Here is a 22,393-nt window from a genome sequence, read left to right on the forward strand (position 1 = left end):
CAAGCAGGCTTCAGTACCCAAAGTTCTACTGGCAGAACTCAATATTCTTCAAAAATCACAACTGGAAGCATGGAACTGGCACACTCTACTGAGAGTAAATGTTATCTCTTCCTCCACATGCTTTTTCTTCCAGATCCTGGGCGATACTTGCCGATCCTTCATGCTGGAACAGAGTGGGCTTGGCACGGCTGCTCAGCACACGGGACACGGCCTCCCAGCACGCTGTGGCTCCTGTCAGCCCACAAGGTCCTCCCACACCTGGCACACACCTGACTACCTGAGGGCCAGACGCTGGGGTGTGTCATGGCAGACCAGCACCAAGGAAGGTCCTTCAGAGCTCAAGCTGGGAGGCACAGAACACAGACCTCCATCGCCACGACACCTGCACAGTCTAGTCAGAATCCCATTTGTGGTTTTCCTCCTCTGCCCCTATGCTCTTCCTTGGCTTCCCTGTCCTTGAAACAAGCTATCGGCACAGAAGCAGGAGACTGCTGAAGAACCAGCTCTCAGGGACTGGGGGGGAAGGGGCCATTAACAATAAACACAGGAAGTGTGACAAAGGTACGAAAGCCCGCCTCTCTCCAGGTAATTCAAGCCCGAAGTGGACTCTTCTGTCAAAAAGTGATCAGCTATAAAACTCTGTCCTGGGACACTCAGAACAAAGAGGGAGAGAGCTGCAGCAGGCACAGAGGCGGTGATGGAAGAAATGACCTCTGCAGAAGTGTAACAAAGGTTCTGTACTTGGAATAAAGCCTCTGCAATGGGGAGACAGCAAATCCTCTGCAATGGCTCTGTAAAAGCCTTGATCCCTGCCAGGAGCCACTCCAACGCAGGGTACAGGTTGACAAAGGACATTCGCATCTTTTTTTTTTTTTTTTTTTCTTTTTTGTCTTTTTTACTGACCGGTAACGGGATCGCAACCCTCGGTGTCGCGCCCGTACCGGGGACCAGCAACGGGATCGCAACCCTCGGTGTTGCGCCCGCACCGCGCTCAGCCAGTGAGCGGGAACTGGTCTCCACATGGGATCCGAACCCTTGGCGGGAGCGCCGCCGTGCTCCCAAGCGGCGCACTCTCCAGTGCGCCACCGGGCCGGCCCACATTCGCATCTTTTAAGGACACATAAATGCCTTTACTGTCAATAAGCAAGTATGTACATCAGCCCACAGAGGAAACAGGCTCAGCTTCGATGGGTTAAGGGTGGTCCAGGGCCACAGCTCAGTTAAGACACATTCAGCTATAAAGAATATACTGCCCAACTTTGCGGGTTTAAATAAAGAAAATGTATTACCTCACAAAACCAAAAGTCTAGAGCAGTGGTTCTCAATTGGGACAATTTTTCTCCCAGAGGACATTTGGCAAGGTCTGGAGACATTTCTGGCTGTTACAGAAAGGGTGCTACAGGCATCCAATGAACAGAGAGGCTGGGATACTGAGAAGCATCCTACAATGCACAGGACGGCACCCGCCCCTACCCAAGAATGCCCACCATGCTGAGGCTGAGAAACACGGTCTACAGGAGCATATTCCCACATTTGGTTTATTCAAGTGCTCGATGACATCCCCAAAAGATCCAAGCTTTTTCATGCCTATATGCTGCTAACAGAGAGTGGACTTTTAACCTGTCTTTTCTTCTCACAGCCTCAGATGTCTGCCACAGGTTCAAAGATTAAATTCTCATACAACTACATGTACAGGAGAGAAAAAAAAATCAATTGTGTGTTCCTTTCATGTCTCTTTGTATTAGAGGAAATCCTTTCCAGAAGCCAGCCTCGGCCTTGGCCACATCTGATGGGTCAGAGAAGGTCATGTGTCCACATCTAAATTAATCCCTGCAAAGGAAAACGGAATTACTAGGATTAAGTCCTAGAACAAGACCATTTACCACTACCATCCTGGAGCACATTGCCATCTGATCCCTAAACACACTGGAGCTCTTTAGGTAAGAAAGAAGACCGTCAATGGCTGTTGCGTGGGCAGCTAACATATCTGCTCCAACTTCAGAAATAAGTGGCAAGTCTGAACATGAGCCCAAGTGCTCTGATTCCAAGCTTGGTGCTCCTTCCTTCCACTATATCTGAATTAGATTATCTTCCAACATACAGATGCTCCTTGATGTACGTTGGGGTTACATCCAAATAAACCTACGGTAAGTCAAAAGTGCACCTAATAAACCTAACTTATTGAACATTATACCTTAAATACACTCAGAACACTTACATTAGCCTACAGTTGGGCAAAACCATGGAACACAATGTCTATTTTATAATAAACCACTATGGTTTGATTGGAGTTTGTCCCCACACAAACTCATGCTGAAATTTAATTGCTAGTATAACAGTGTTGGGAGTTGGAGCCTTTAAGAGGCGATTAGGGTGCTAAGATGGCTTAATGTCTATCTTCAGAGGCTGGGTTAGTCCTTGCAAGACTTTCATGAGAGCAGGTGGTTATAAAGCAGGTCAGCCTCCCTTGTCCCCAGCCTCTCTTCCACATGTACTGGCTTGCCCTTCCACAATTCCTCCACATCATGACACAGCTCCAGCGCCTCACCAGAAGCCAACCAGATAAAACTGTTGACCTTGGACTTGCCAGTCTCCAGAAGCATGAGCTCACTAAACCTTCTTTTTTATATGAATTACCCAGTCTGTGACATTCTGTTATAGCAACAGAAAACGGACTAAGACATAAAGTGCTGAATATCTCATGTTCAGCATGAGTGAAAAACAGAACAGTTGTGTGGGGGTACTCAAAGCACGGTTACTGCTGAATGTGCATCACTTTTGCACCATCGTAAAGTCAAAAATCTTAAGTTGAACCACAAGTTGGGGACCGTCTGCATTAACTTCCAACGCATATCTCAGGCATCAAGAGAATCTGGCTTAAGTACAAAAACTGCCAGAGGCACATGGGTAATACCTAAGGCAGAAATGTGTTGCGTGGAAAAAGGTAATTCAACACTCCACACATTGATCGGGTAATGAAATGACACACATTTCTTCCTGTATAAAGATAGTACCTGTGAAACTTAGTAAATAGGGAGTAAACTGACCCTTGGGCCGACCCCGTGGCTCACTCAGGAGGGTGTGGTGCTCCCGCCAAGGGTTGCAATCCCCTTCAGGTCATGAAAAAGAAAAAAAAAAAAAAAAAGGAGTAAACTGACCCTTACTGAGACAAGCAGTAGAAGGTGCTGTGGGCTTGAGATAATGGTGAAACAGGAGAGGCCCTCCCATTAAAATCAGTGTGTGCCAGGTTGGGGCAGGGACCGGGACCTGTTCACCCAAATCATGTTCCCCTTCTTCTGCAGTAAGAGTTGTAGCTGGGCCACAGATGCTTAGCCAGAGAATGTTTTTCGGTCTCCCTTGAAGGTATGAGTGGAAGCAACATGAGCCACCTCATGCATGCTTCTCCATGCCCTTCCCTTGTCCTGTGGGATGAATGAGAGTGAAGAGAGGCACAGTGAAAACCACGTGTTAAAAATGGCAGAGTCCCTGGCTTGAGTTTCCGGAATGACCATATGGAAGCCAGCTGCTTGCCAATCTGGAATACCGTGTTTAACTGATACACAAGTGAGAAATACACTTCAATTATATTGGTGGCACTGGATTTGTAGACTTCTTTGTTACAGCAGCTAACATTACTGTAGCTAATACACTGATAGTATCATTGTTATTTAACACTGTTCCAGAAAAGGCTGGAAAAGGGCAGGCCCGTGGCTCACTTGGGAGAGTGTGGTGATGACAACACCAAGTCAAGGGTTAAGATCCCCTTACTGGTCATCTTTAAAAAAAAAAGAAAAGAAAAGGCTGGAAAAATGCTAGGAAAAAAACACAAATTCTATAGTGGTTGATGGTATGCCTGTCCACCAGAAGAACTCAAAAACAATCAGCTGAGAAAACTTAGAAGTAAATTCACCAACATTGCCACTTTCCAAATTTCCTAAATTGACATTTTCCTACACACCAACAATCAGTTAAAACATAGTGGAAAATCATCCCATTCACAATAGCAAAAACACATGCATAAAATAGCTAATATACTTAAGGAAGAGGAGGGACTTATAAAGAAGAATGATTAAATTTTTCGGGACATAAGTAAACAGTTTTTCATCAATGATGAGAACTATCACATTTCTAGGTGGAAGGGCCCAAATGTGTAAAGATGTCACTTCTTCCCCAAATAATCTATAATTGTGACCTAATCAATAAATCACTCACCTCCCTCAAAGCTTTCTTTAGTTTTACAAATGATTCTAAAGTTCCCAACCTTGGAATGGTAGAGAAATTCTGAAACAGAGGTGTGATTAGGTTGGTTAGAGAATGTGGTCCTGCCATATAAAAGCATGATAAAGAACAGCATTTGACAGGCTGTGGCTCTGGTATAAGCACAGACAGATTAGTGGCACAAAATAAAGTCCAGAAAAGACCCATGTGTCCAAAGGTTTAACAGCATGTCCACCTCCAGCAATTTATTTTGACAAAAGTAAGCACGTGCACAAAGATGCTCATTATAGCTTAATTAAGAACTGTGAAAAGCTGGAAATAAACTAGTCCACAATAAAGGGCTTCTAGGTCTCGGCCACTCCTATACAATCCCCCTTCCTTCCCTCTCTCCCCCTCACACACTCACAAGACTAAAAGGACTATATAAACTGTTCAACCTGCCCTTTTTTGTCCCCTTATTTTATCATGAGAATTTTTTAATCTAGAAACTATAAGTCTATGTCATTTGAATGGCTGCATGTGCCATTATATTGCTGAGTCGTGACTAACTTCACAACCACTCCCCGTCCGATGGTGGTCACTTCCAATTTTTTGCTATTACAAACAATAAAACAGTGAAGATTCTTATAGTTATCTTTGTGTTGTGTGTCTACAGGATTAAAACAAATTTATAATGACCGTGTACTAACTTCCTAATCATTTGTCATTTGGGAAATGCAGAAGCCACAAGGAGACACTGCTGTACTCCCATTAAAATTACACATATACCTTCTGGAAGCAACCCAAATGTCCATTAACAAGGAAATGGATAAACAAATTATGTATATTCACGGAATCTTACTCAGCAGTAAAAAGGATTGAATTATCAATATACACAACAACTTGGATGACTCAAAATAGCTTTGCTGAGTGAAGGAAACCAGACCAGAAGGAAAAAGAGAGAGCACATATACTGTATGATTCCATTTATATGAAATTTTAGAAAATGCAAATGAATCTAGTTAGTGATAAAAAGCAGATCAGCAGTTGCCTGGAGATGGGGAAGGGAGGAGGGGTTACAAAAGGGCACAAGGAGACTTCTGGGGGTGACAGATACATGTTCATTGCATTGATTGTGGTGATGGACTCACAAGGATATACATGTCAAGACTCATCAAATGATACACTTTAAATACAGACAGTTTACTGTATGTCAATAAAGCTGAAAGCAGAGAAAAAAGGAAAAGCTAGGTTAAAAACGATAAATAAATGGGAATGCCTGTATTTGGCTCAAATACAAACTTGAATGTTGGTATTCATGTTAAAACAGTTGTCTTTTTTGAAAAACAGCCAAGTTTAACTTAGTTCCTTTTGTATTAGTCTGCCTGAGCTGCCGTAACAAAATACAACAAACCGGTGGCTTAAACAACAGAAATTTACTTCTAGCAATTTGGGAGGTTGGAAGTCCTCCATCGAGGTGACAGTGGGTTCAGTTCTCTTCCTGGCGTGCAGACAGCCACCTTCTCACTGTGTCCTCACATGGCAGGTGGAGTCCTTCCTTCTTCTCATAAGGCCATAGTCCTATCGGATTAGAGTCCCACGCTTATGACTTCATTTAACCTAAATTACCTGCTAACAACCCTTTCTACAGATGTAGTCACATTGAAGGTTGGGGCTTCAACGAATGAATTTGAGGGAGAACAATTCAGTCCACAACCCCATACCAAGGCCTAACATAAAGTTTTTAGCTCCATAACTTTCTCAGCAGAATTTACACAATGTAAGTGGATCACAGACCCTTTCCCTTATCCATAAACTCAATTCTGCTAGATGAGCTTTCACCATGAGATGACTGGAAGAATAATTTATCTGTCTAAATCTGGACTATTTCCATCCCTCCAGCATACATGAAAGAAGAATGGCAAAAATATTCTTTTATCCAAACACAAAATAGAATACGTCAGCTACAAATTATTGAAAAGTATATCAGACTCCTTTCAGCAAGGAAAAATGTTCTTTTCAAAAACACCATCTCAACCTCAGTGTTTGAGTGGCTCACCCTGAGGCTGCCACAACAAGCCTGAATCAGCAATGCCTTTGAAGATTCTCAGCCCCCTCAGAATCACCTAGGGAAGGGTATAAAGAAGCTATAATGTCATCTGAGCCCCAATACATCACCGATGACAGGACAGCGGCAAAGGACTCAGCAGTCTCTGCTAAAGCTAGAAATGGGAGTTAGACTGACATAGCCGTGTCTTCTAAATTCTGGTGCCAAGGACATCAGAACACTGCCAGGAACAAATGGCTACTGTGCTGACCACTTTCCTGCAAAGGAACAGGATCCACCTTATTTAAAAGTGAAGAGAGTCAATAATTGCCAACGGAAAAAAAAAATTGCCAACAGCATCCTTTCAATTTGGTCTCTTCCGAAAGTAATTCAGGCTATGTCTTTCCACTATGACCCTAACACTCATCTGACAACTCCTACCCTCAAGGTCACAGCCACAGAGGTCATCAGAAGGTTGCTGGCAAATGGCTCAAACAAGAGCCCCAAACTGAGGCACCTGCTCTAACAGTGAGATGACGAAATGAAGCCAGGCATCCTGCAGGCTGAGGCGTGTGACATGAACGAGGAGGTGGAGGCAGGGAGGGGCTCAGTCACCACTCAGGGTCTTGCCAGCAGAGCTCAGGAGGGGAGGAGGACTGAAAGGACCCTCACAAGCAGGGATGCAGGACAGTCCCCCGCCAAAGAAGCCAGCACAGAGCTCTTCAAGCGCAGCTGGAGGGGGCACTGGGAAGGCTGCTCTGATCAGTGCCAGGCACATCCTGTAGCACTACACCCACAAGAACTCAAGTTCATCACAAAGCTTGCTCCTGGGCAGCAAAAAGATGAAAGAAAGAACACTTCCTCCACTCTTCCACAAGGCACTGATGAAAGACCACCTGGGTTTCCATCAGAAATGAGCTTTTTAAAAAAGTGGTATGTGGAGAGAATCTACACTTCATTATCAGACCCTGATGGGCTGAATGGGCCCTCTCAAATTCATGTGTTGAAGTCCTAATTGCCAGTACTTCAGGATGTGACTGTATTTAGAAACAGGGACATAAAGAATTAAGGTAGAATGAGGCCATTAGGGTTGTCCCTAATCCAGTCTGACTGTTGTCCTCATAGGGAGAGGAAATTTGGACACAGACACACACAGAGAGGCAAATAAATTCTGTTGTTTAATCCAGCCTGTCTATGGTATTTCATTATGCTAATCCTAACAGACTAATACAAATTCCAGACTAAGGAGGCTTTATGTGAACTAGTAATATTCAACAGAGAAGAGGAATTGATTCAAGCTAGGGTAAAAATCAGGATCCTGTTCAGACTCATTGAGTTTTCAGATAAAACAGGTCTCAGAGCTGATCTGTTAAGGCCCAGAATAGTCCACCAGGTATCCAAACTCCAGCCCACAATCTTCCCACAAGACTGCAGCATGATTCTGAAATGCCAAAATAAGAAGGTTCTGTCTTAAAAAGGTGTTTATAACTAAGGAATATGACTTTACAAGCTTAACTCACTAACACCCAAGACCCCCTGCTGACCTTGCTACTCATGAAATCTGACTTCTGGCTATTAAAACAAGCAGCAACACCAAGGTCCAGGGTTCAATCCCTGTACAGCCTCCCCAAAATAAAATAAATAAAAATAAAAGCAGCAAAAAAGGTGGTTCATTTAGGACAATTATGACATTTTTTAAGGAAGCTTTAGTGATAAGACTTAAATCTACAGAGTTTATTAATCTTTACTATTTTTCTGTATTAGTCCATTTTTGTTGCTTATAACAGAATACTAGAAAACTGGGTAATTTATAAAGAAAAGAGGTTTATTTGGCTTATGATTCTGGGACAGCTGCATCTGGCCTCAGGCTGCTTCTACTCAAGGCAGAAAGCCTCAGGGCAGCCAGTGGGTGCAAGACTGCAAGGCAAGGGAAGGTGCCAGGGTCCTTTTAAACAACCAGCTCTCATGGGAACTAATAGAGGTCGAGAAACTACCCACATCCCCCCCAGGGAGGGTATTAATCTATTCATAAGGGATCCTCCCCCTATGATTCAAACAGCTCTCAACGCTGCCACAGTGGGGAACAGATGTGATACAAGCTTTGCGGGGACAACACATCCAAACTCTATCACCTTCATTTCCAAACTCAAAGTTGTAAACCATGTTTGGTAGACCAGGCTGGGTTCATATGGCTCAAAAAGCACTTGCTGATTAAATTTTTTTTAAATGTTTTAATCAACAAAAAATTATATATATTGTTTACAACATGTAGTTTGGAAATATGTATATGGCTAAATCGAGCTAATTAACATATGTATTACCTCACATAGTTAGCTTTTTTGTGGTGAAAACACTTAAAATCTATCCTCTTAGCAATTTTCCAGACTACAATACACTGTTATTAACTATAGTCACCATGTTATATAATAAATCTCTTGACTTTATTCCTCCTGTCTGACTGAATTTTGCATCCTTTGAGCAATATCTCCTTGTACTCACCTTCTCCCCAGTAACCACCATTCTACTGTCTACTTCTATGAGTTCAACTGTTTTATACTCCATGTATAAGTCAGATCATGCAGTATTTGTCTCTCTGTGCCTGCGTATGTCACTTAATATAATGTCCTCCAGGTTTATACATGTTGCCCCAAATGACAGGATTTCCTTCTTTTTTTTAAGCTTAAATAGTATCCATTGTGTATATTTTGCTAATTAAAATTTACCTAAAAATAATCAGAGAAAGATGACAGCTTGAAGTCTGATAAATAACTAAGTAAAAGTTACCCTGTTCGTGCTGATATGTCTAAATATAACAAAAGACAAACTATTCTCTAACACAGAAAAATTCTAAAAATAGGCTGGCCAGTTAGCTTAGTTGGTTAGAGCGTGGCGTTATAACACCAAGGTCGAAGGTTTGGATCCCCAAACTGGCCAGTCACCAAAAAAACAAAACAACACCTCCCCCACCACCACCAAAAGAAAGCCAAAAAACAAAAATTTTTAAAATGATTCTGGAAGTTGAGGAAGTTTTTAAAATAATACTTAGAAACAAACCAAAACCTCTCAGGGCCCAGTTTTCTCACTTACTTGTAAAAAGGATAGAGCTAGATGAGTTTTCTCTTCCTAATCTATGGGTTTACACTTTACAGTCTGTAGTCATATACCTAGAAAAAAAGCATCCTGACCCAATCATTTGGTATCCTACAGTATTGTTTACATGTGCATTACAAAGATTTTTACTAATTCAACCTTAATTTATTCAATTCTGGGTATTGGCAAAAATCCAAGACATCCAGCCAACATAAGCCTTAATAAAATTCTGTATTCACATCACCTCCAATCAGGTACCCTTGAATGCAGAGGCTGCAAGTCTCAGAGAAGCAGTCATTAACACTGACTGAGACTCACTCCCTCCTGTGCCATCCAAACCTTCCACATTTGGTAAGTGATCTCAGGGCTAAAGGTACCCACTTTCACCCTGGCTCCTGAGCTTGGTAGCAGCCAGACGGATTCTTGTAATGGGTAATGCTCAAAACCTCCTTGAAAGGAAGCCCAGATGCTGACCCTTGCCCCCAAACGCAACCCCATCTGTTACCTGGCCCCGCCGCCTCTCCTGTCTTGTCTCCTGTCACTCTCATCTCCTTGCTCATCCACTGCAGCCATGCCTGTGCCCTTACTGTGCCTTGGACATAGGCCCACGCCCCAGATGGCCTCCTCGCCAGATCACTCACTTCATCCAGGCCTCTACTCAAATGTCACAATAACAGAGAGCCATCTCTGCCCAAAATAGCACCCCATCCTTCTTCCTTGATACCCCCATTCCCTGGCTTATTTTTCTTCTTAGCATTCAGCACCTGTACCACACTGCTCTTTTTGTTTCTCACCAACAAAGCATGATTATGTTCCATGAAAGCATGGACTTCATGTTCAAGGCCATCTCCCCAGAACCTAGGTGTTTAATACATATGGGTTCTACCATTGTATGAGTTTGCTAGAGCTGCTGTAACAAAGTACCATTATACAATGGCTGGTGACTTAAACAACAGAAGTGTATCATCTCTCACTTCTAGAGGCCAGAAGTCTGAAATCCAGGTGTCAACAGGGCTGGTTCATTTTGAAGGCTGTAAGAATCTGTTCCATGCCTCTTTCCTAGCTCTGTAGTTTACTGTCAATCTCTGGTATTCCTTGGCTTGTAGATACATCATCCCGATCTCTACCCTCATCCTCACATGGTGTATTCTCTCTATGCATGTCTGTGTCTGTATCCAAATGTCCCCTTTTTATTTTTTATTTATTTAATTTTATTTTTTTAAAGAAGACCGGTAAGGTGATCTTAACCCTTGACTTGGTGTTGTCAGTACCACGCTCACCCCGTGAGCTAACTGACCATCCCTATATGGGATCCGAACCCGGGGCCTTGGTGTTATCAGCACCACACTCTCCCGAGTGAGCCACAGGCCAGCCCAAATGTCCCCTTTTTATAAGGACACTAGTCATACTGGGTTAGGGCCACATCCTAATGACCTCATTTTTGCTTGATTATCTCTGTAAAGACCTTATTTCCAAATAAGATTACATTCTGAGGTACTAGGGGTTAAGGCTCCAACATTTCTTTTTTTTTTTGTCTTTTTGTCTTTTTTCCGTGTCCGGCAACGGATCGCAACCCTCAGTGTTGCCCCCGTACCGGACCGGGGACCAGCAATGGGACCTCGGCGTTGCTCCCGCGCCTCGCTCAGCCAGTGAGCGGGAACCGGTCCGTATGCGGGATCCGAACCCTCGGGCGGGAGCGCCACCGCACTTCCCAAGCGGCGCACTATCCAGTGCGCCACCGGGCCGGCCCCTCCAACATTTCTTTTTTGATGAATACAATTCAACCCATAACAACCACTTAGTAGCCGTGTGACATTGGACAAGCTAGTTAACCTTCATTGGTAAAATAGAGCATAATCATACCTACCTCATCTGGGTAATAAAGACAGGGTCCTTTGCAGAGAAGAAGCACAGCCCCTCCCCCTTATGTGAGCTATACAGGTATTGACATAAAAAAGGCTGGGGAGCTCTGTTCAAGAGCATGGGCTCTGGAGCCAGGCTGGCCTTGGTCTGAACCCTCCCTCTGCCACTAGCTGGCTGTGACCTTGCACAAAATGCTTAATCTGAGACCAATCTCAAGACATGTTAAATATTATACAATAATGCGTGTTCAGTCCTTAGCATATAGTAAGTTCTCTATGAATGTCAGCTGTCATAGGCAGGGCTGAGGTAGATAATGGGACAATGTCACCTTTGTCCCAGTGATATCTTGCAAACTCTTCAAGGAGGCTGCTCTAAAGCACTGCCTATCACAGCAGCAGAGAACAAGGAGCATGAGCCAAGAGGAGGCAGTGGTGGAACTTCTTGGGTAACAATTGTAAGGAAAAGTTATCTTTTTAAACCATCATCCAGGCCATGTGTTAACAGATAACCTCTCTATGTTTCCATTATTAAGTGTTTATTCAACACAATAAGAATGTATTATATATTTGAAATTTGCTGAGAGTAGATCTTGAGTATTCTCACCCCCAACCCCTACACAACAGTAACTAGGTGAGGTGATGGATATGTTAATTAGCTTGATTGTGGTAATTATTTCACAATGTATATGAAATCAATTTTTGTCAATTATACCTCAATGAAACTGGGAAAAGGAGAAGGAATCGGATTTGAACTGGACTTTGACGCCTTCCTTGGGGTTGAAAGGGAATAAATGGAAGAGAAAGACCCATTTGATCCCATGAAAACCCTGACCCGGTTGAGGATGTGCGTTAGTAGAAATCAAGATAATTCCAGCAGGGAGGATGGAACCTGCATGCCTGATTACATTCCCAGGGCTCAAAGAATCCAGGCACACTCAGGTGTATTTACAGGCCCAGCCATTTAGCATTGCTGTGACCCTTTGCTACTGACTTCACTCGCACTTCGTGGGGTCATTTTCTCTGTGTTGCCCGTATCATTAGGGTAAGAAACAAATTATGCCAGCAGCAGACTGTACTCAAGGTTCACGCACTTCAAAATGCCCATCTGGGAGCTGAGCAAGACACCGTCCATCCAGTACCGACAACTATCCCAGGCCCTAGGAAAAGGGAGCGAGAGTCTCTGCCTTCATAATACTTAGAGTTTTATCTGGGACGTGAGTTCGCAGATTACCTTTCTATGTTTCTGTTTTCTCATCTAAAAAATGGGGATAACAGTAGCACCTGTCTCCTGGGGTTGCTTTGAGGACTGAGTCAGTTAACATACATAAAATGCTTCAAACTGTGCCACTGCGTTAGCTAAACTAGATATTTATGGATTGAATGGATATGAGATGGGTACTATTGTCCCATTTTATATTATGAGGAAACCAGAGCACAGATCAAGGGACATGCCCAGTCCTGGCAGCAGGCCTCGACTTCCCACCAGGCATTCCTGAGCACCATGCTCTGCCATCTCTGATATTTCTGACACATATGATGAAGCCAAAAATCTGGAGTTGCACTCAAATCCTCTTTTTCTCTTCTATCCCACATCTGATCTGTGAGCAAATCCTGTGAGTCACACCTGCAAAGTATATTCAGAACCAAAGACTTCTCTACTGGCCCACCTGCATTATAGCGACAGCTTCCTGAACAGTCTCCCTCTTCCTGCCTTGCCTGTTCCTCACTGTTTTCTCCACTCAGTAGAGCATTTGGAAATGGTTCTGTCACACTCAGAGGGAAGCTAGGCCATGCCAGTCTGCTAGATTCCCGACTGCGGTTCCAATCTTACTCAGTGGCCACTATCAAGACCCCAGTTTTTAAAATTTTATGGTTTATTGAATTGTAATTGATTATACATATTTTGAGGGTTCAACAGTGACGTATGTTGATCAAATCAATATTATTAGTATATATATATTATTATAAATCGTACTTATTCTTAGGACTTCAGTTTTAAAGGACCTACTAGATCTGATGCCCTCCCCACCTCTTGCCCCATCAGCCTCACCTATGTCCTCCACCTCCCTTGTTTGCTTTGTGACAACCTCATTGGTGTCCTCTGAGCCTCAGGTACACCAGAGCCTCTGTACGTGGTCAAACGGCACCTTATCAGCAAGGTCTTCATTGCATGTAATATTGCACCATCCCCCAGTGCTCACTGTCCCCTCACTTCTTTACTGTGCCCACCACAGTCATCACCATCTAACATCCTTCACATTTTGTCGATCGTCCTCCCTCCCATCCCCATCAGGTGTACAGTATCTTGTCAGTTTTGTCCTCTGATGTACAATGATACCTAGAATACTGCTGGAACCTGATAGGTGCTCAGATGCTATTGAATGAATGAATGGCTAATGTTTTACAAGCACCTCAAAGAAAAGTTCAACTGTACCTGCATTTAAAAAGGCAGATTAAAATGATTAAACATTTTAGAAAGTTTTTCAGGTACAATGAAACAAGGCCTGTTTAACAGAATACCTCATTGCCCAAGGATTGCATTTATCAAGTTTATAATTTTACCTAGCTCAAACCATATGTGTTCTAAAATAATTGGAAAGATATCTTGTGTTCATGGATTTGAAGACCTAATATTGTTAGGATGACAGTACTCCCTCAAGCAAACCACAGATCCAGTGCTATCAAAATCAAAATCCCAGCTGGCTTTTTTGCAAAAATTGACAAGGTGATTCAAAAATTCATATGAAACTGCAAGAGACTATAAATAGCCAAAACAATTCTGAAAAAGAACAAGAAAGTTGGAGGACTTTCACTTCCTGATTTCAAAACTTACTACAAACTACAGTAATTAAAAGTGTGGTTAAAGAATGAGGATAGACATACAGATCAATGGAAAAGACATGAGTCCAGAAATAAACCCACATACCTATGGTTTACTGATTTTCAACAAGGGTTTCAAGACCAATGAGAAAAAAACAGTCTCTTCAACAGACGGTGCTGGGAAAACTCAAAATCTGTATGTAAAGTAATGAAGTTAGACCCCTAACTCACACCATGTACAAAATTAACTCAAAATGTATCAAATACCTAAATTTAAGAGCTCCAACTATTAAACTCTTAGAAGAAAACATAAGGACAAATCTTCATAATCTTGGATTTGGAAGCGGATTCTTACATATGATACCAACAGCACAAGTAACAAAAGAAAAACATAAATTGGACTTCATCAAAATAAAAAACTTGTTTACAAAGGACACTATTAAGAAAATGAAAAGAGGGCTGGCTGGTTGCTTAGTTGGTTAGACCTTGGTGTTATAACACCAAGGTCAAGGATTCAGATCTGTGAACTGGCCAGCTGCCAATAAATAAATAAATAAGTAAGTAAGAAAGTGAAAAGACAACCAGCAGAATGGCAGAAAAAACTGTAAATCATAGATCCGATAAAGGTCTAGTATCCAGAATATATAAAGAACTCTTATAAATCAACAACAAAAACACAAACAACCCAGTTTAAAAATGGGCAAAGTAGTCATGCATAGCTTGATGGGGACAGATTCTGAGAAATGCATCGTTAGATCATTTCATTGTTGTGTGTACACCACAGAGTGTATGTACACAAACCTAGATGGTATAACCTACTACACACCTACACACAAAAACACAAACAACCCAGTTTAAAAATGGGCAAAGTAGTCATGCATAGCTTGATGGGGATAGATTCTGAGAAATGCATGGTTAGATCATTTCATTGTTGTGTGTACACCACAGAGTGTATGTACACAAACCTAGATGGTATAACCTACTACACACCTACAGTACATGGTATAGCCTATTGCTCCAACAACTGTTGTATGCCACCTGTCAATGACCAAAATACTGTCATACAGTGCATGACTATACTTGAATAGAAATTTCTCCAAAAAACATACACAAATTGTCAACCAGCACATGAAAAGATGTTCAAAATTATTAGTTATTACGGAAATGCAAATCAAAACCACAATGAGATACCACCTCACACCCACTAGGTTGGCTATCATCAAAAAAAACAAAAAACATACACAAATTGTCAACCAGCACATGAAAAGATGTTCAAAATTATTAGTTATTACAGAAATGCAAATCAAAACCACAATGAGATACCACCTCACACCCACTAGGTTGGCTATCATCAAAAAAAACCCTGAAAATAAGTGTTGTCGAGGATGTGGAGAAACTGGAACCTTCATGCATTGCTGGTGGGCATGTAAAATGGTGCAACTGCTGAGAAAAACAGTTTGGTGGTTCCTCAATAAGTTAATCATAGTTTCCATATGACCCAGCAATTCTACTCCTAAGTACATACCCAAAAGAAAAGAAGGTGTTCAAACAAAAACTTGTATACAAATGATGATAGCATTACTATTCACAATAACCAAAAGGTAAAAACTTAAATGTCCGTTAACTTATGGATAAAGAAAGTATGGGCTATCCATACAACAGAATATTATTCAGCCAAAAAAAAAGGAAGGAAATTTTGACATATGCTACAACATTGATGAACCTTGAGAACATTATGCTAAGTAAAATAAGACAGACATAAAAAGCCACGTTTTATGATTCCATTTATGCAAACTTTCCACAGAGACAGAAAGTAGTTGCCAAGGGTAGAGAGAGGGAGGAATGGAGAAGAACTACTTAATGGGTATGGGTTTCCTTTTGGGGTGATGAAAATGTCCTGGAAGTTCAGAATAGTGATGGTTGCACAACATTGTATACGTGTACTAAAAGCCGCTTGATTGTAAAAAGGGATAAACGGTGAATCTTAAGTTAACTGAATTTTACCTCAATAAAGAAAAAAGAAAAAACAGAAATAATGAACACTGTCCATCCCGACCAATAGTATGCTGTTCTTAGACTCCAGGAAAGTGGAGTACTAAAACAATGAAACACCCAGAAAAATGTGAACATGCCTCAATCCCACTGCACTACTTCTCCTTTCCCCCTAAAACAGTAACCTGCCTTCAGTGAATGCTATCTTCAGCTTGAGAATTCCTGAGCTGGAGCTGTACAACCCAAGAATTCCCAAGCTCTTACTTCCTGTTTTAAAGACCTTAGAAGTATACAGTTGTCCACTCCAGCCAGCACCCAGCCATGATGTTTACATGTTGTAAATAAATATGCCTTGCAAGAGACCAGCACTTCCCCGGCCATGAGCTGTAGTAACTGCCCACCTCCATCGTGCCTGACAGCCATCTGCACAGCTGACAGCTGCTTTCTGGCCGCCAGGCCTGGACTGCTGCCCAGGCAGTGCACTGGGTCAGCCTGCTCACATTCTTCACTCACCCCCAGTCCTTGGAGGGGTAAATGGAGAAATTCTTTCTTTTCAGTGAGGTTTGTTAGAGTCCCCTGGTATGTCTGACCCAAGAAGTGGAGATGTGCAGAGTAGAATTGGGCATCTCTCAACTCCCACCTGGCACTTGGGCTCCAAACTCAGATCCTGGCCAGATGGCAGCAGAGCCAGGCAGCCCCTTGAAGCATAGATGCCTTCTACCTACACACCACAGTGGTCATCCTCCTGGGCAGGATGGGAGAATACAGTGGTCCCATCTACAGAGAACAAGGTCAAGCCTAGATTTGACCGGTTTTGGTCTTCCTAGACCTCACCCCTCATCCAAACACATACATATAGGCATGCACAAACACACATGCACACACACAAGTTTTGGACAGATTTCAATATTTCATCCTTTATTCTTGTAGGAGTTACCAGTCAGTAGTAAAAGGGTTAAAAAGGAGACCATAAGGAAAACAAAGCAGTAAAAAATCCTAAGTACATAAGAACAATGTCTGAATAACTGACCTGACAATTTTAAATTTTATCTTGTCTAGACATAAATATTGTTTAAAAAATACTGTTCTACTTTATCAGCACTATACACTGATAGGTTAACAGTGGGTAACTCTAAGTGACAGAATTATGGATGGTTTTTCTTTTTTGTGTTTTCTAATTGTTATAATCATCATGAATTCCTTGCAATAATAAAAAGACAAGTGTGTCCCCCATCTCCATGTAATCCAAATAGTATACACCCCACATACCTTGTTGAGCTTGCCAAGAGAAGATATGAGATCTGCCCATTCACTTGAGGACTCAAAATTTCTTAAAGCCTTTTCAATCACTGAAGAGTAATTTCTGTATCTGTAATCATTTAATAGCTCCTGCTCTTCTGGATCCATCTTACATTCTCACAATGGACAAAGTATCTACAAGGGAATCAAAAAATAAATGAGGGAGCTATTCAAGGACACAAATCATTCCCAACCTGGAGCTACAGAAGACGTGTGTCCACAAACACTACTGCATACAAATGCACTTGGCAATCCAATTCAAATATTTAGCAAGGCTTCTGGGCCAGGCACCATGGCAGATAAAAGACAAACAGTTCTGGCCCTCATGGATCCTGAGGGAAACAAATGCACAGGAACAGAAAGAAGCAAGAATGCTAGGACTCCACTTAATTCACAAAACTAATTCTAGGGATGAAACTTGCAAAGTGCCTGAACTACATATTGTTACCAGTTGGTAATTCTGAATGCAGATGGCCCCTCCTATCATAGGGCATTTATAAAACCCAGGGAAAAGCTCTTAACTTGAACAGTCTAATATTCAGCAATTCAATCTTCTACAATTATACAAGAAGATCAGAAATACTCTATAAGAAAATCAGGTGACCATCTGCACCGTCTACTCCCAACTCCAACAGCAACCATTTCCTTTTCTTTTGTTTTTGTCCCCAATGTAACAAAAGGGAATAAAGAATGAAATTCTGGTCTGGTTGGTTAGCTCAGTTGGTTAGGGTGTGGTGCTGATAACACCAAGGTCCAGGGTTCAGTCCCTATAACCGCCAGTCCATACTCTCCAAAAGAAAGAATGATATGCCGCATTGATTTGACTTTTTGAAAACATCCATCATGTATACATTATAATGTATACAAATAAAAATGCATGCTTAAGTTTTGTTTTTATTCCTCCATTAAAAAAAAAAATCTGAAGGTCAACCCATCAGTCCATTCAAATAAGTCACAACTCTGAAAGACACTTCACAAGATAAGGAAATATCAAGCCATTCCTTTGATCTGTCACCAAGTTCTATATTTTAGCATTTTCTCAAAAGGAATGCTTTAGGGTTCTTATTTGCTCCTCTTCTGTAGTCTTCATCTGATTAAGTTATATTTAAAGTGTGGCAGGAACCTACCAAAAATTCCTTGTTCCCCTTTTCCACACTAAGGGAACCCTAATGTTGTTCAGGGCAGCATTATGGTTCCCAGTCTCCCTTGCAGCTAGGTGGCCATGTGACAGGTCTAGTCAACGAGATGGCAGAAGCTGCTGGGTTAGGAAAGCTATTTGAAAGGAGGCAGACTTCTCTGACATGAGCCTTCTGCCCTTTGCTCTCCTTCCTTCTGCCTGGAACAGAGGTTTCATGTTGGAGTGAAGCCACACCTTGCAACCTTGACAAAACATGCAAAAAAGTCACACACTTAGGATGGCTGAGTGGATGGACAGACAGAGCAGCAGAGGCCCCAGATGACATTATGAAGGTACCACATCCCAGCCCCAGATGCTGTACATCTGGACTATGTTTTCTGCACATAACAGCTAATCTATTTAAGCCACTGTTTGATCAGGTTTTCTGCTATAGCCAAACACAATCCTGACTGATATCTGAGAGTACTTCAGAAAGTTTATAGGAAGATTCATACTATCTTTCAATTCTATATTTCCACGAACTCTCTGAAGTACCCTCATATGAGACTAAATAATATTTTGCTAGTGTTGCTCATAGCCTGAAAGGAGAGAAAAATATGGAGCAACACGATATGATTAAATATGACTGAGCATGGTCAGTTGTTTAGTTTGCTAACCGAGTTGCATGTAGTCAATCAAATAAAAGGACCATTATGGTAGATAGAAGATACAAAACTGCAGGTACAACATGTTCTTTAAGCCTGAAGCTTTCATTTACTGGCCACGGTGAAGTTGCAAGAATCCCATGAAATCTCCTGCTCTTTCTGATCAGTGATCAGACTTTCAGATCACTCCAGACCCACTCCAACTTTCTCAAGGCCACCATGACTTCTGAGTCACCAATGCCCGTGGTCCCTTCTGTTTCCTCACTTGACCCCTTGGTGGGACTGTGCAGCAGAACACTTTCTCCTCAAAATGGCCTCCTCTCAGCCCACACTTGCCTCTGGCCCCACTGGCCCCTGGCTCATTGCCTACCTACATCTCTGTGCTTCTTTCGTCCTCCTGTACCCGAATGCCAAATGTTGCATGCCCTGGCATCAAGGCTTAGGACCTCTTTCTCTCTTTGTCCTTGGTGATTTCCCCATTCCTATAACTTAAACACCATCTTCATACCAATGACTCACAGATTAATAATGCCCTCCCAAACCTTCCACTCCAAGGTTCAGGTTCACAGAAGTACCCACTGGTTGTGGTACAGGAGTCTCAAACTTAGTGCATCCAAAATAAGACTCTCTAGCGCTGTTTGTTTGTGTCCCGTTAAATTGATACTGAAATCCTAAGTCCCAAGGTGATGATACTACAAGGTGTGCCTTTGGGAGGCACTGCCCTCATGAATAGGATTCTGTCCTTATTAGATCTAAAGGAGCTTGGTTGTTCTTTCCACCATGTGAGGACACAGTGGGAAAGTGGCATCTATGAACCAGACAGCACACCCCCACCAGACACCAAATCTGCCAGCATCTTGATCTTGAACTTCCCAGCCTCCAGAACTGTGAGAAATAAATTTCTGCTACTTATAAGCTACCCAGTTTATAGTATTTTGTTACAGCAGCCTGAGTGAACTACCATAAACATCCATCAACAAAATGTGATGTATCCATACAATAAGACACTATTAGGCAAAGAAAAGGAACAAAGTACAGATACATGCTACAACATGGATGAACCCTGAAAACATATGCTTAATGGGAAAAGCCAACCACACCAGACCATACACTGTATGATCCCAATGCCCAGAGTAAGCAAATCTATAGATATAGCTAGTGGGTCAGTGGTGGCCTCGGGTGGGGTGGAAACAGGGAGTAACTGCCAGTGGGCACAGGGCATCTTTTTTGAGGTAAAGGAAATGTGCTGAAATTGGTTTATGGTGATGGCTGCACAACTCTGTAAATTTACTAAAAAGCACTGAATTATGTACTTGAATGAATTTTATGGTCTGTAAATTATACCTCAACAAAACTGTTTGAGAAAATAAAACTAAACCCTCAATTCCGTGTGCTCAACATTCCCCTAGTCCAGTCATCTCCTTCTCAGAAAGTGGTCCCTCCTTAGAGGACCATTTGTCATCGTGGACTCTTCCTTCTCTTCACCTGCCACATTCAACCCAAGTCCTATTGGTTCTTTCTCCAAAACACCTGCTGACTCGATGGCTCACCATCTTGCCTGCAACGCTGTTCAAGCCGCCTGTCCCCTGCAAGTTTGCAGAGGCTTCCCAATGGTTCTCTCTCATTCTTGTCCCTCTCCAATGTGTTTTCACACAGCACTCCAAAAATCCTCTTAAAACATAAAGCATATCACTGCCATGTTTAAAACTCTTCCCATTAAGCTTACAATAAATCCAACAACTCCTTCCCCGGCCTACAAGACCCCACCTACTTCTCTCCTCACCACATTCTGCATGTCCCAAGATAGGCTCATCCTACCATAGAGCCGTTGTACATGCTGTGCCTCTCTGCAAAAATATAGCATACTGTGTCTAGGCACCCACAAAATAAGACTGCCTACTCATTCTTGGGAAGGCCCGTCCCTTTTTCTGAAGTGACAGCCTTCACATTTTCTGAAAATGTTAAGAAAAGTATGGTGATGAGAGGTGGTAGTTTATTCTGAGAAGTAAAGACTAAGAATTAGTTGGTACATCCAAATAGTCCATAACTTTTTTTTTTTCAGGAAATATATAGGTCTGAAATCCAGGTCTCTGAAGCACTGCAATACTCCACGCAGTCTGTTCACTCTGTTAAGTGTCTAAGCACTGGGGAAAGAAACATAACACAGGATTCCTACTCTCATAATCCATAGCCTAATAAAAAAAGGAAATATCTAAATACTGTACATAATTTCAATTTAATGTGGCACACACAGTGACAGAGGGTGGTATGAAGTAACAAAGTCTGACGCTGGCAAGTGGAAAGGAAAGAGGAAGAGTCCAGCCGAAGAGTCCTCAAAGTCCACAGGTGTGGGTGGCTTGAGTTAAACGGGAACAGAGCTGCGTCAGTAATAAGGTGTGTGTTTAGGGGGTGGAGGCGCAGAGGTGTACAGTGCTCATGGCAAGGAGAGTGTCAGCCAGGTAAGAGCAGCTAACTACAGCAGTTCAATGTGGACTATATGAAGAAAGTAGTGTTTGGTGTAACAGCACAGGTGTGAAGTTTGGAAAAGGTCATTCAAGTAAGCTCCTTTATTTCAAAATATAAGGCATTTGATATTATGATACTACACAAGTCTTCTGGGTGAGCTTGCTAAATCCATTATTTATGCATGCATTTATCTCATGCAACACACAAGAGTCCTATGAATGGGTATTATCAGCTCCAAGTTGAAGACATTGGAAATCTGGCCATTCAGAAAAATGCCGGGATCACACAGCAAGCAGCTGGCAGAAACTGAGATGCCACAGGGCCTCCACTACTTTATGCTAGTGGTAAAATTAATAGTTCAGCCCTTAAATAGCTCTTTTGCCAATGATCTTGTAATCTAACTTGGATATCTTTTCCGTGAGAGATTCAATATTTCAGTAAAACTTATAGAGTTATATAGTCTACAATTAGGTCCACTAACTACATACATCCACTTTAAAACTGAAAATTTCAGCAGGAAATCTCTCACCTTACACATTCTTAATTTCTTACAAAAACAAGTTCAAGTGAAAAACCAACTGCCAGATCCCAAAGAAATTTTGTAAATATGTTTACATGAAGGAATGTTTCTAAGTTAGGTGAAAATGAGGACAGAGTGAAAAACGACAAATAGCCGTCCTCCCATGAGCGAGAGTATTTACCAATAGCTAATGACCCTTAGTCTACAGCTCAGAAACACCCGTTTGGCTTAATCGATGCTAAGACACATTATTTCAGATATGGCCTTTCAAATACCGGGAAAAAAAACTTAAGATACCTAACAGGAGCAGACGTTGAG

General features: G+C 42.1%; 1 protein-coding gene across 1 annotated transcript in view; it reads right to left on the reverse strand.

Annotated features, from left to right (window-relative positions):
• DOPEY2 (dopey family member 2) overlaps window positions 1-22,393 on the reverse strand; it is a 114,516-nt gene that overhangs the window by 91,297 nt on the left and 826 nt on the right. The window contains exon 2 of the mRNA XM_008575721.1: window positions 17,278-17,442. Within this exon, the coding sequence (XP_008573943.1) occupies window positions 17,278-17,415 (138 nt within the window). The 5' untranslated portion in view covers window positions 17,416-17,442. The remainder of the gene's footprint in view (window positions 1-17,277; window positions 17,443-22,393) is intronic.

This window comes from Galeopterus variegatus, unplaced genomic scaffold (genome assembly GCF_000696425.1).
Source record: "Galeopterus variegatus unplaced genomic scaffold, G_variegatus-3.0.2 Scaffold1226, whole genome shotgun sequence".
Taxonomy (NCBI): domain Eukaryota; kingdom Metazoa; phylum Chordata; class Mammalia; order Dermoptera; family Cynocephalidae; genus Galeopterus; species Galeopterus variegatus.